Source organism: Phallusia mammillata, chromosome 6 (assembly GCF_965637545.1).
Source record: "Phallusia mammillata chromosome 6, kaPhaMamm4.hap1.1, whole genome shotgun sequence".
NCBI classification, from domain to species: Eukaryota; Metazoa; Chordata; class Ascidiacea; order Phlebobranchia; family Ascidiidae; genus Phallusia; species Phallusia mammillata.
This window is the reverse complement of record NC_137257.1, coordinates 14,312,492-14,325,645: the sequence shown is the minus strand read 5'-3', so window position 1 is coordinate 14,325,645 and position 13,154 is coordinate 14,312,492. Positions and strand designations below refer to the sequence as shown.

The 13,154-nt window shown below is 54.4% G+C and overlaps 9 protein-coding genes across 9 annotated transcripts in view; 6 read left to right on the top strand and 3 right to left on the bottom strand.

The window, feature by feature from the left end:
* LOC145232755 (uncharacterized) overlaps positions 1–13,154 on the bottom strand; it is an 83,294-nt gene that overhangs the window by 67,521 nt on the left and 2,619 nt on the right. The gene's annotated exons all lie outside the window — the stretch shown is intronic.
* On the top strand, positions 4–527 carry LOC145233344 (histone H4). Its single transcript, XM_080098057.1, has one exon. It carries the CDS (start codon positions 155–157, stop codon positions 464–466), a length of 312 nt encoding a protein of 103 aa, XP_079954183.1. The 5' UTR covers positions 4–154; the 3' UTR covers positions 467–527.
* Positions 803–1,213, top strand: LOC145234358 (histone H3). The gene has a single exon (XM_080099094.1). The coding sequence runs from the start codon at positions 803–805 to the stop codon at positions 1,211–1,213; it is 411 nt and encodes a 136-aa protein (XP_079955220.1).
* Positions 1,795–2,172, bottom strand: LOC145234357 (histone H2A). Its single transcript, XM_080099093.1, has one exon. The coding sequence runs from the start codon at positions 2,170–2,172 to the stop codon at positions 1,795–1,797; it is 378 nt and encodes a 125-aa protein (XP_079955219.1).
* Positions 2,409–3,123, top strand: LOC145233343 (histone H2B.2-like). The gene has a single exon (XM_080098056.1). It carries the CDS (start codon positions 2,409–2,411, stop codon positions 2,832–2,834), a length of 426 nt encoding a protein of 141 aa, XP_079954182.1. The 3' UTR covers positions 2,835–3,123.
* LOC145232823 (uncharacterized) lies at positions 4,208–4,926 on the top strand. The gene has a single exon (XM_080097502.1). It carries the CDS (start codon positions 4,272–4,274, stop codon positions 4,866–4,868), a length of 597 nt encoding a protein of 198 aa, XP_079953628.1. The 5' UTR covers positions 4,208–4,271; the 3' UTR covers positions 4,869–4,926.
* On the top strand, positions 4,997–5,520 carry LOC145232811 (histone H4). Its single transcript, XM_080097490.1, has one exon. The coding sequence runs from the start codon at positions 5,148–5,150 to the stop codon at positions 5,457–5,459; it is 312 nt and encodes a 103-aa protein (XP_079953616.1). The 5' UTR covers positions 4,997–5,147; the 3' UTR covers positions 5,460–5,520.
* LOC145234356 (histone H3) lies at positions 5,796–6,206 on the top strand. Its single transcript, XM_080099092.1, has one exon. The coding sequence runs from the start codon at positions 5,796–5,798 to the stop codon at positions 6,204–6,206; it is 411 nt and encodes a 136-aa protein (XP_079955218.1).
* Positions 6,785–7,162, bottom strand: LOC145234355 (histone H2A). Its single transcript, XM_080099091.1, has one exon. It carries the CDS (start codon positions 7,160–7,162, stop codon positions 6,785–6,787), a length of 378 nt encoding a protein of 125 aa, XP_079955217.1.

Here is a 13,154-nt window from a genome sequence, read left to right as displayed (position 1 = left end):
AAATTCCTACCATTCGTTGCCGAGCCATGGCTCCGCTGCGCCGAATGCGGACATATTGTGCATATTCGCTTCGCTTACGTTCGTTTTCATACTTTATAAGCCGGAGGCGGGCCTGGAGACGCACCACAACGGAAACAACAACGTTATCGTCATCATGTCAGGACGCGGCAAAGGTGGCAAAGGATTGGGAAAGGGAGGCGCGAAGAGGCACAGGAAGGTGCTGCGTGACAACATCCAGGGCATTACCAAGCCTGCGATCAGGCGTCTTGCCCGCCGTGGCGGAGTCAAGCGAATTTCGGGTCTCATCTACGAGGAGACTCGCGGCGTGCTCAAGGTCTTCCTCGAGAACGTGATCCGCGACGCTGTCACCTACACCGAGCACGCCAAGAGGAAGACGGTCACGGCATTGGACGTCGTCTACGCCCTGAAACGCCAGGGACGCACCCTGTACGGCTTCGGAGGCTAGGCTGCCAGCACCTTTCGGACTTGTCACAAGCGGCAACAACAACAAAATCGGCCCTTTTCAGGGCCACCCATACTTGGCGGGAGAGAATTTTGCGAGAAGGGGCGGCTAGGCTAGGCCAGGCCCGGGGCCTTGGCGGCGCTCGTTTTTGCGCAGAAATACACTCGTTTCGCGGCCGGCCGCTTGGCCGGTGCGGCGAGATCAAAGCGCTGATTGGCCGAGTCGGAATTTGGCAAACCAATGGGCGCGAGTCCCCGAAGGTATAAAAGTCCCACCGAAAGCTTTCGGCTCATCAGTCTGACAGCAGCAGCCGGCGCGGTAGCAACGAGACAGAGTAGAATGGCACGTACCAAGCAAACAGCTCGCAAGTCGACCGGAGGCAAGGCGCCACGTAAGCAACTGGCCACCAAGGCCGCTCGCAAGAGCGCGCCGGCTACCGGGGGCGTGAAGAAGCCCCATCGGTACAGGCCAGGAACTGTGGCCCTCCGTGAGATCAGGCGTTACCAGAAGTCGACCGAGCTTCTCATCCGCAAGCTGCCCTTCCAGCGGCTGGTGCGCGAGATCGCTCAGGACTTCAAGACCGACCTGCGCTTCCAGAGCAGCGCCGTGATGGCTCTGCAGGAGGCCAGCGAGGCCTACCTGGTCGGCCTCTTCGAGGACACCAACTTGTGCGCGATCCACGCCAAGCGCGTCACCATCATGCCAAAGGACATCCAGCTCGCACGCCGCATCCGCGGGGAGCGCGCGTAAGAAGCGGCACACCAACAACCAAAACGGCTCTTTTCAGAGCCACCTAAACCCTTGCGAAAGAGATACTTGACTTGTTTCGGGGGCCGGCGCGTCGTGCCATTTTTTTACGGCGTAAGTAAGTACGCTTGCCTGCGATGTGCGCGGCAAAAACAGGAACATGGCCGCCGCCGGCTAGTCTCTTTTGCCGTGTTTCGAAATGGCATTTCGTTTCGTTGGGTGAAATTCAATTGCGCGAGGACAGTTGCTCGCTGGAGCATGAATGACGCACATTAAAGGCTCGTTTCGCCCGGAGCCGGAGCCCTGGTCGAACTCGACGACAAAGGCAACAGGGTGCACAGTGACGTCATGTAGGGCTGTGTTGTGAAATTGGAATGCGGTTTCAATTGGTCGAAATAGTTTGCCATCGCAAAAATTGGGCAAAGGCTACAAGGAAGACATTCGTTCGGGGCGAGCAATGCACGGTCCCGGGCCGCAGCGGGGGGGGGGGGCGGCCATCTTGAAATCTCTTTTGCGAAAAATTCGGGTGGCTCTGAAAAGAGCCGTTTTTCGGTTTGCACCACGTACGAGACAGGGGCGACGATTTAGGCTTTCTTGGAGGTCTTCTTTGGCAGAAGGACGGCCTGGATATTGGGCAGGACGCCGCCCTGCGCAACGGTGACTCCGCTGAGCAGCTTGTTCAGCTCCTCGTCGTTGCGGATGGCCAACTGCAGGTGGCGCGGGATGATGCGGGTCTTCTTGTTGTCGCGGGCTGCGTTGCCGGCCAACTCGAGAACCTCGGCGCTAAGGTATTCAAGCACCGCGGCCAGATACACGGGCGCGCCAGCTCCCACCCGGTCCGAGTAGTTGCCGTTGCGCAGAAGCCTGTGCACACGACCGACCGGGAACTGCAGTCCAGCGCGCGACGATCGGCTTTTGGGCTTTGCCTTGGACTTACCGCCACCTTTACCACGTCCTGACATATTGCTGACTGCTGATTGTTTGCCTGCTTAGCTGAGCGAATGACAAACCAAACAAGGTCGAATGCCTGCCACTCGCCGCCCTTCTCCTTTTATAGCTCTCGCCTTTGTCGAAATTCTCTCGCACTCCGATCACGCTCGGATCACGACTCGACCACAAGGGGCCATTGTTTCCTTTTGCTCCCGGGAGCGCCGCTCGTCGGGAGGACGGACGCCTCATTTGCATGGAGCGCCTATAAATGCCCGCGGTGGCCGGAGAGCCGCTCAGTTCGTTTCCTTTCGAAAGAAATTCAGTGAGCAGCAGCATGGCAGCTAGCAAAGGCACCAAGAAGGCAGTGAAGAAGGCCGCGCCGGCCGACAAGACCAAGAAGCGGCGAAAGCGCAGACGCGAGACCTTCAGCATCTACATTTACAAGGTGTTGAAGCAGGTGCACCCCGACACCGGCATCTCGAGCCGGGCGATGGGCATCATGAACTCGTTCGTCAACGACGTGTTCGAGCGCATCGCCGGCGAGGCGTCGCGCCTGTCGCTCTACAACAAGCGGTCGACCATCAGCAGCCGCGAGATCCAGACCTCGGTCCGTCTGCTCCTGCCCGGCGAATTGGCCAAGCACGCGGTGTCCGAAGGCACCAAGGCCGTCACCAAGTACACCAGCTCCAAGTAAGCAAGCCACCACCACCAGCAGCAAGCGCCGCCGCGGGGGGCCTCATCCTCAGCGAGCGCCGCCGCCGCCGCCAACCAAAACGGCTCTTTTCAGAGCCACCCGATCGTTCAGGGAGAGAATCAATCGCGAGCGCCGAAAGGCCTGCTTTGCCGACTTTCTTGTCGTTTCTGTTTTTTTGCTTTTTTTTCCCTTCTCATTTTGCTCCGTGCCAACAAGAAAAAACAAAAACCAAAAAATGTCGTTGCGCACAATGTACCGCCGCCACGGCAAAGCGCACTTTGCTTTTTGTGTTGGCCACTTCAGCGTTGGGACCACCCTCGATCTAGCCGCTTTTTCGCGAGTCGAGTCGACAGGCAAACACTGTTTGTTTTCAATGCCCCCAAAACTGCGCCGTTGCCAGCCCAGTTCAGTTCCGCTGCCACTCGGAAAAAAAACGACCCGACCTCGCCGAACCGAAACTCAACCAGTAGCCCGAGGGAAAAACCCCAGACCGCGAACGATTTTACAGCCATTAAAAGGAACACAAGTGCGTCATAACCTGCCGCAAGCCAGAGAAATAGGAAAAGATGGACAAAGCGGCAACACCGCGCGCTCGGCTTTACGTGCGCCGCACGATTTCGCCTCCTGCCAATACCCACGCGCGCATCGAACCGCAAAAGCCGCGCAAACTGGCGAAACAAAATACTGAAACGTGGTGCAGCAAGCCGACCGGCGAACTAACGACAACCGTCAGGCGCCACCCGCCCCACCGACGAGCCGAACCCGTGCAAATGCGTCGACAAAACGCAATCAACGGGCGCGAGGCCAAGGGCCAAGGCAAACAACCAAACAACCAAACACGCGTGCTGTCTCACTTTCGGCCCTCTCTCTTTCGCTCTGGTGGCCCGACCAGCGGCGTGACCCCTGCTGCGCACGCGCCGGGCCCAACCTGTACTAACCCGCGGCCTTGGCGGCCCCACCACTTCGACCCGCACCACCGCACCGGACAGTGCCCGGTGCCACGAGCTCCGGGCCACCTGGGACTTGCGTTTTCGACAAGAGAAATCGCCTGAATCCGTCCCACCCGGGCCCACGCCCGCGTGAAGGCCACGCCTGCACTCGACCGGGCGCACCGCACACCTTGCCGCCTCGCTCCTGAGCCCCCCGTGGAGCGCGGCGGCGCGGTGCCGGTCTGCAATTGCGCTGGCGTGCGCCCTGAGCGCTACGCTCCTCGACAGGGCACAGGCCGACGCCGAGCGACCTGGGGCCGCACTTGGGCAGGCCCGCGTTTAGGCGATTCAAGCACAAACAGCAAGTAGCACCCGCACCGTCGGCGGGCTTTCCGAAACGTCGTTTCGCGTTAGTGCGGACACGCCGTACAAATACGCGTCGAAGCCGCTCGACCGGCAAACGTCATTTCTTTGTCAGTCAGTCAGTCAGTCACTAGCAGAAATCAAAATGTCCGACGCGAAGAGCGCAGGAAAGAAGCAGGCCAGCAAGAAGGCGGCCGCGCCCAAGGCGCACCCCACATACCAGGAGATGATCAGCGCTGCCATCGCGCAGCTGAAGGAGAGGGGCGGCTCGTCGCGCCAGGCGATCGCCAAGTACATCAAGGCCAACTACAAGGTGGGTGACTCGGCCGACAGCCATATCAAGCTGGCGCTGCGGCGCCTTGCCGAAAAGGGCCAGTTGGCACGCACCAAGGGCACCGGCGCGTCCGGCTCCTTCAAGCTCGTGAAGCCGCAGGCCGGCGAGGGCAAGAAGAAGAAGAAGCCCAAGGCAGCAGCCGGCAAGAAGGCGGACAAGCCCAAGGCGGCCGCAGCCAAGAAGGACGCGAAGAAGTCCCCGAAAAAGAAGCCGGCCGCCAAAAAAGCGCCTGCCAAGAAGGCGGCGGCGGGCAAGAAGTCGTCACCCAAGAAGGCGGCCAAGCAAGCGAAAAGGGCCCCGGCTGCGGCGGCTAAGAAGTCACCCAAGAAGACGGCTGTGAAGGCGAAGAAACCGGCAGCCAAGAAGCAGGCCAAAAAGCCTGCCGCCAAGAAGGCGACCAAGAAGTAGAGCGGAGCGCGGTAGATTTTCCGCGCGCAACAAAAACGGCTCTTTTCAGGGCCACCCACACTTTCGCAAAGGGAAAAACAACTCGTGTTTTGCGCGCGCCAGTCGCACTTAGCCTTTCGAAACTGAAATTCCTACCATTCGTTGCCGAGCCATGGCTCCGCTGCGCCGAATGCGGACATATTGTGCATATTCGCTTCGCTTACGTTCGTTTTCATACTTTATAAGCCGGAGGCGGGCCTGGAGACGCACCACAACGGAAACAACAACGTTATCGTCATCATGTCAGGACGCGGCAAAGGTGGCAAAGGATTGGGAAAGGGAGGCGCGAAGAGGCACAGGAAGGTGCTGCGTGACAACATCCAGGGCATTACCAAGCCTGCGATCAGGCGTCTTGCCCGCCGTGGCGGAGTCAAGCGAATTTCGGGTCTCATCTACGAGGAGACTCGCGGCGTGCTCAAGGTCTTCCTCGAGAACGTGATCCGCGACGCTGTCACCTACACCGAGCACGCCAAGAGGAAGACGGTCACGGCATTGGACGTCGTCTACGCCCTGAAACGCCAGGGACGCACCCTGTACGGCTTCGGAGGCTAGGCTGCCAGCACCTTTCGGACTTGTCACAAGCGGCAACAACAACAAAATCGGCCCTTTTCAGGGCCACCCATACTTGGCGGGAGAGAATTTTGCGAGAAGGGGCGGCTAGGCTAGGCCAGGCCCGGGGCCTTGGCGGCGCTCGTTTTTGCGCAGAAATACACTCGTTTCGCGGCCGGCCGCTTGGCCGGTGCGGCGAGATCAAAGCGCTGATTGGCCGAGTCGGAATTTGGCAAACCAATGGGCGCGAGTCCCCGAAGGTATAAAAGTCCCACCGAAAGCTTTCGGCTCATCAGTCTGACAGCAGCAGCCGGCGCGGTAGCAACGAGACAGAGTAGAATGGCACGTACCAAGCAAACAGCTCGCAAGTCGACCGGAGGCAAGGCGCCACGTAAGCAACTGGCCACCAAGGCCGCCCGCAAGAGCGCGCCGGCTACCGGGGGCGTGAAGAAGCCCCATCGGTACAGGCCAGGAACTGTGGCCCTCCGTGAGATCAGGCGTTACCAGAAGTCGACCGAGCTTCTCATCCGCAAGCTGCCCTTCCAGCGGCTGGTGCGCGAGATCGCTCAGGACTTCAAGACCGACCTGCGCTTCCAGAGCAGCGCCGTGATGGCTCTGCAGGAGGCCAGCGAGGCCTACCTGGTCGGCCTCTTCGAGGACACCAACTTGTGCGCGATCCACGCCAAGCGCGTCACCATCATGCCAAAGGACATCCAGCTCGCACGCCGCATCCGCGGGGAGCGCGCGTAAGAAGCGGCACACCAACAACCAAAACGGCTCTTTTCAGAGCCACCTAAACCCTTGCGAAAGAGATACTTGACTTGTTTCGGGGGCCGGCGCGTCGTGCCATTTTTTTACGGCGTAAGTAAGTACGCTTGCCTGCGATGTGCGCGGCAAAAACAGGAACATGGCCGCCGCCGGCTAGTCTCTTTTGCCGTGTTTCGAAATGGCATTTCGTTTCGTTGGGTGAAATTCAATTGCGCGAGGACAGTTGCTCGCTGGAGCATGAATGACGCACATTAAAGGCTCGTTTCGCCCGGAGCCGGAGCCCTGGTCGAACTCGACGACAAAGGCAACAGGGTGCACAGTGACGTCATGTAGGGCTGTGTTGTGAAATTGGAATGCGGTTTCAATTGGTCGAAATAGTTTGCCATCGCAAAAATTGGGCAAAGGCTACAAGGAAGACATTCGTTCGGGGCGAGCAATGCACGGTCCCGGGCCGCAGCGGGGGGGGGCGGCCATCTTGAAATCTCTTTTGCGAAAAATTCGGGTGGCTCTGAAAAGAGCCGTTTTTCGGTTTGCACCACGTACGAGACAGGGGCGACGATTTAGGCTTTCTTGGAGGTCTTCTTTGGCAGAAGGACGGCCTGGATATTGGGCAGGACGCCGCCCTGCGCAACGGTGACTCCGCTGAGCAGCTTGTTCAGCTCCTCGTCGTTGCGGATGGCCAACTGCAGGTGGCGCGGGATGATGCGGGTCTTCTTGTTGTCGCGGGCTGCGTTGCCGGCCAACTCGAGAACCTCGGCGCTAAGGTATTCAAGCACCGCGGCCAGATACACGGGCGCGCCAGCTCCCACCCGGTCCGAGTAGTTGCCGTTGCGCAAAAGCCTGTGCACACGACCGACTGGAAACTGCAGACCAGCGCGCGACGATCGGCTTTTGGGCTTTGCTTTGGACTTACCGCCACCTTTACCACGTCCTGACATATACCACAACGGAAACAGCAACGTTATCATCGAACACATCATCAGGATACAGTAAAGGCTATTGATAGATTTCGATTCTTTTACTAACCAGACGAGTTTGTTCTTGTAACATTTTTGTTTAGATAGTCCGTTCTCTTCACTTTTTTCTGGGTGAATTGAACACACATAAAGAGTCCTTTTCAGGACTACCCTGCAGCCTTGTTTTCAGTTTTGGATTTGAGGCAGCTTTTGTTATTTTCATGTGGGTAACTTGTTTACAAGTTTTCCCAGAAATTTCATTGTTCTTGTCCGCTTGCAAGCGGTTCGAGGAAGGTTTTCTTTGTTTAGAGAAGCCGCTTGTTGCTGTTTCCCGCTTTCACACGGGTTCGTGCAACTTGACACCGGTTGGTGCAGCCTTTTCTTTGTTTGAGGCTAGTTCTTGTTGTGGCTTTTACAGCAGCCCAGTATGTCCTACGCTGCCGCCACAAAGAAGAGTTTGGCTCCCACAGCCACCACTGCAAATGAAGGTCAAGAGCCTTTCGCTTTCGACCGAAATGTCGAGGTGGAAGCCCGCTTTAACCCTGGCCTGAAAAGACAGGAGATTTACGAAGTTTTACGGGCTATCAGGTTCAATTTTCGAGCCGACTTGGACGGCATCATTCAACTGCCGAAGGGCCGAGTTACTTTTTATTGTAGCACGGAGGCGAAGGCCAAAGATCTAGCGGTCGCCCTGACCAACAGCCAAAGGGCGGATTACGCCACAGCCTACGCTGACAATCTAGTGAAGGTTGTCATGTCTCGCTGTCCCCCAGGGATTGATATGCGAGAAATCGTGGATTATCTGGACAGAACGTACGCTCCAGTCGAGCGTTCTTACAGAGTTAAAGACCCGATGAGCAAGTCTCTGGGGAAACGGGCTTTCTTTATGAAGAGATCCGTTCTCGCGGAAAGCCCCATCCCAGAAAGCATCTTTCTAGGAAAGTGGTCAGTGTTAATGTTCTACACTGGCCAACCACGGGCTTGTGCCTATTGTCAGATCGTAGGCCATAAGAAGGAGGAATGCCCGTCGCTGCTGGAGCGTCAGGCCCAGCAAACCCAAGAACAGCCTGATGTTCCAGCTGAAGCACCGGAGGAGATCGGAACAACATCCCCTCCCCAGACCTCGCGACAGGTGCTCCCTGGTCAGGTTGAGCGAGTCGGTGGTCAGAAGAAGGATACGGAGGAGATCGCAACAACATCCCCTCCCCAGACCTCGCGACAGGTGCTCCCTGATCAGGTCGAGCGAGTCGGTGGTCAGAAGAAGGATACGGAGGAGATCGCAACAACATCCCCTCCCCAGACCTCGCGACAGGTGCTCCCTGATCAGGTCGAGCGAGTCGGTGGTCAGAAGAAGAACAACGAGGAGGAGACAACAACGTCGGCCCCTCCATTGACCTCGCGACAGGTGCTCCCTGAAAAGGTCGAGCGAGTCGGTGGTCCAACTACCAACCCCAGGAGTCCGCGGTCGAAGCTCCCAAATATGGTTGAGCAAGCCGGCTCTCCTGGGCCTGCGCCAAGTGCGCCCACGACCTCAACACCCAGGATTACCCAAGAAAATGAGGAAGGGGTCGTCCCCCTTCCGGACACATCGCTTCCAGAGGAGATCATCACCCCACAGGAGGAAGGATACAAGATCGTCCGGAGGAGGAAACGACCAGCAGCGACACCGCCGAAGAACCGGACAAATTGCTGCCTTACAGCATACGAAGGTAGAAACATGCGTTGTTTGTGCGGCACAATGCACATTAAGTGCAAATGTGGCACTTACGCCACAGAACAGAACTATAAAAGCCCATCGCAGTGTACTAATAAAAAGTGTAAAAGACTACTAATACAATGCACTTGCGGAAATTGTTACAATTTAGCGCGCGATGAACGAATTCTCTGCTCATGCAAAGCTCGCATACCGTCAGATTTTAACGCCACCTTTTTTTAAAAAAAACTGTGTTACCTTATTGTTCCCCTTTTCATTCAAACGTTAAAATGGCGCCGACCAGTTATCTAAAAATCTGTACGCTGAATGTAAACGGCATAGGCCAGGCCTCCAAACGCCACGCCCTGTTCCGTCATCTGTCCTCTTTAAACTTTGACCTTTTTTGCCTCCAAGAAACCCACTCTACCCCCCAAACCGAATCCCTGTGGAAGTCCGAATGGACTTCCGGCCCCATCCTCTTAAACTCGGCACCGCACAAAGGCTCAGCCAGCGGCGGTGTCGCAGTTCTTCTAAACTCCTCTAGTATTTCCATTCTAAATTCTATTTCTGACTCCACCGGTCGTATTATTACGACCGACATATCTACCCGAACCCACACCATCCATATCGTAAACATTTATGCACCCTCCGGCAGTAAAAATCATCAAGCCCGCAACACCTTTTTCGACTCACTATACCCTTACATTAATTCACCCCACCCTATCATCCTAACCGGCGACTTCAACTGTGTAGAAAACCCCTCTCTTGACAGATATCCCCCCAGCCATACCCACCCTCCTAATAAAACACTACAGAACCTTCTAACAACCTTTCACCTGCAGGACTCTTTTCGGTTACTCCACCCCACCCTACGCCAATTCACCCGTCGAGCACCTAACACCCAATCCCGAATCGACCGCATTTACATATCTCCAGCCCTCACCCCAAAACAACACACCTTCCTCCCAACATCCCTTTCAGACCACGACCTTGTAATCCTTACCCTGAACCTAGTCTCTGCCCCACCCAGGGGCAGAGGCACTTGGAAAAACAACGTCAACACCCTTCACGATCCTCACTTCCAAAAACACCTCCGACAACTTTACCCCGTATGGAAAACCCTTGCCCCATTCCACCCCAATCCCTTGGACTTCTGGTTGACCCTTAAAGTAAAATTCAAAAAACTTATCCAAACCCACTCAAAACGAATTGCCCAAGAACAGCGTACCCATACCCACAACCTCCAGACCCAACTTAACACCCTTCGGCAAACCCTCAACGACGACCCTTCCTCTGAAAACTACAAAACCTTCCTTGCTGTAAAAAAATCCCTCGCAACTCTCCACCTCGACACCGCCCGATCCCATCTAATTAAATCCCTCGCTTCTGACCCCCATTTCAAACACATGGCAGACAAAACCCTTTACTCACAACTCCTCCCCTCCAAACGACACCCCCCGATAACCGAACTGGAAAACGACCTTGGACTTCCCCTAACCACACCCAAGGAAATGCTTTCCCATACTCACCGCTTTTTCACAGACCTCTACTCGGACCAAAACAAACCTATCCCACCCCCGGACAATATCTTTTTGAAACAACCACTCAACCCCATACCGGAAGACCAAACCCAATCCCTATCCCAACCATTATCGAAAAGCGAAATAAAAAATACCATATCCCTTTTCCCAAACGGCAAAACCCCGGGTCCCGACGGTCTCAGTATCGAGTTTTACTCGCTCTACTGGGACCTAATCGGGGCTGACCTCACCCAAGCCCTGGACCACGCGTACCTCAACGCCTATACCCCTTTAGAATTCAACCTTGGACACCTCACCCTAATCCACAAGAAGAACAACCCATCCCTCCTCACAAACTACCGCCCCATATCCCTCCTGAACGCCGACCTAAAAATACTACAAAAAACCCTAAACCTCCGCATCAAACCCTTCCTTTCCCAGATAATTTCCCAAAACCAATTTGCACAACCCAATTCGACCACCTCCGACGCCACAACCCTCCTCCGCGACCTATTTCATGAAGCCACATCCCGTTCCTCTGATTCCTTTTTTGTTTCGCTCGACTTCCAAAAAGCCTTTGACTCCATTTCCTACACCTGGTTAAAATTACAACTTACCCGAAAACGTTTTCCCCCTACCTTTGTCAATTACATTCTTTCTCTGCAGACCACCGCTTACTCACACACCCTCCTCAATGGTTTTGCCACAACGGGCTTCCCGATCAGGAGAGGTGTCCGGCAAGGCGACCCGCTGAGCTTGACCCTCTTCCTGATTGCCATCGACCCATTACTCGCTGCCATCCAAAACCACCCTTCGATATCACCTGTCCCAGCCCCTTGTCGAAACACACCAAAAGCAATCGCCTTTGCGGACGACGTCACCCTTGCGGTGGCCGGCTCCCATTCCCTAGAAACATCCTTTCAATTAATATCCCGTTTCACCCTGATTACCGGCTTAGCCCTAAACCCCACCAAAACCCAGGCGATTGCTACCCTCTGCCCCCCAAACTCTCCAAACCTCCCCGATATCAACTGGAACCCGACTGTAATCACCCCTCTCAACATTCCCATCGGCCACCCCAAATCCATCACCGCAGCATGGAGAAACGCCATCTGCTCCCTTAAAGAAACCTCCACGTCCCTCAAACACCCTTTCCTCACCTACGACGCCAAGAGCATTTTAACCAAAACCCTGCTTCTCCCCAAACTCTCATACCTGGCACGAACCTACCCACTTCCACCCACGCAGCGAGAAACAGTCGATGGCATTGTGGTAGACTTCATTTCAGCCTACCCAAATCCTCCCCTCCCAATAAAAACCCTATCCGCACGTCGTGACCTTGGTGGTTACGACGTCGCCAACATTCCCTTATACACAGACATTTTTTTTCTTGCACCCCTACGGAAATACCTCTTGCACAGAATTTTTGATACCCCGACAACACCCCAGCTTTCCCTACTCGAGTACCACGTTGGACACCCCATCTCCAGACTTTTTAACCTCCGCACCAGAAACTACCTTCCCCACTCAAACAAACCTTCCCCCTTTTACCAGACCACCTTGTCGCTACTTGCAAAACTGAACCCAACACAATCCGAACTGTTATCCCCAAAATCCAAACCACTCTACACTAGATTAGTCAACCCTGACCCCGACCCCACGAATCCCACCGATTGGTCCCTCATCCACCACCCAATTCACCCCAACTACATTAAAACCTTCAACTACCGACTCAAACAAAAAACCCTACCCCTACACTGTAAATTCACCATATTCTTTCTTGACAAGGACACAAACTGCTACCTTTGCAACACCCATTTCGAAACCTACGACCACCTTTTCCACACCTGCCCCCAAATACAAAGCCTCCTCACCCTTGCAAAAAAAATCTTCACCAAAACAACCGGAAATCCAACCACCTACTTTGACACCCCCTCCCACTATGAATTTATTAAACCCGACCACCCTTCAGCATCCGAACACACACTTATATCCCTACTGAATTCAACCCTCTCCCATGCGATATGGAAAACCCGTAACAAAATAAAAGCCGAAACCCACTCCATCAGCCCCACACTTGACAAAGACCTAGCCCGATCCCTAATCCGATCTTTACACTCTAAACTTTCTATCCAGCGGAACAGGCCAAACTCTATCCACTTGGAGGTCATGGCCAACGCCGTTAAAGCTATCAATTTGATAAAAATATAAAATAATAAAGAATTAACTGTCGCGCCAAGCCCCAGAACCTTTACTGTGCTTCAACACGAGTTTCATGCACTATTTATTGTATTTATATTGCGTATCCCAAAAATTCATTTTGCATAAATCTATTCTTTACGTGTTTTTGCAAATCCGCGTGTAAATATACCATACGGCTTTTTGTCCTCCCATTTAGATAAAAACAAGACTCTTATCCCTTCTATTGCGTGTAACACTTTGTATAACAAGAAATTATGCTACGCCTATCTCCACTTTGTGTAGTTGTTTTGCGCCTTTGTGTATTTTTGCGCCTTTGGGCACTTCTCTGCGATTGAATGTGTTTTTTCTCCTGTTTGCACACGTAAAACAGCCTTGTTATGTACTACCGCTGTGTTTCTTCCTTTCGTGTTAAATTAAAAAAATATCCCCGTATTTTCGTTAGAATTCTACCGCCTTTGTTTTACATTCCTCTTTGCGTAAAAAAATCCCCTTGTATGATCTCTATTGTGTTTGTTTACTTTTCGCCCTATTTACTATCTCTATATTTAAAATCTCATCG

What these genes read in the sequence shown, in the direction of transcription:
- LOC145233344 (XM_080098057.1), top strand. Translation starts at nt 155, where the DNA reads ATGTCAGGACGCGGCAAAGGTGGCAAAGGATTGGGAAAGGGAGGCGCG.
- LOC145234358 (XM_080099094.1), top strand. Translation starts at nt 803, where the DNA reads ATGGCACGTACCAAGCAAACAGCTCGCAAGTCGACCGGAGGCAAGGCG.
- LOC145234357 (XM_080099093.1), bottom strand. Translation starts at nt 2,172, where the DNA reads ATGTCAGGACGTGGTAAAGGTGGCGGTAAGTCCAAGGCAAAGCCCAAA.
- LOC145233343 (XM_080098056.1), top strand. Translation starts at nt 2,409, where the DNA reads ATGCCCGCGGTGGCCGGAGAGCCGCTCAGTTCGTTTCCTTTCGAAAGA.
- LOC145232823 (XM_080097502.1), top strand. Translation starts at nt 4,272, where the DNA reads ATGTCCGACGCGAAGAGCGCAGGAAAGAAGCAGGCCAGCAAGAAGGCG.
- LOC145232811 (XM_080097490.1), top strand. Translation starts at nt 5,148, where the DNA reads ATGTCAGGACGCGGCAAAGGTGGCAAAGGATTGGGAAAGGGAGGCGCG.
- LOC145234356 (XM_080099092.1), top strand. Translation starts at nt 5,796, where the DNA reads ATGGCACGTACCAAGCAAACAGCTCGCAAGTCGACCGGAGGCAAGGCG.
- LOC145234355 (XM_080099091.1), bottom strand. Translation starts at nt 7,162, where the DNA reads ATGTCAGGACGTGGTAAAGGTGGCGGTAAGTCCAAAGCAAAGCCCAAA.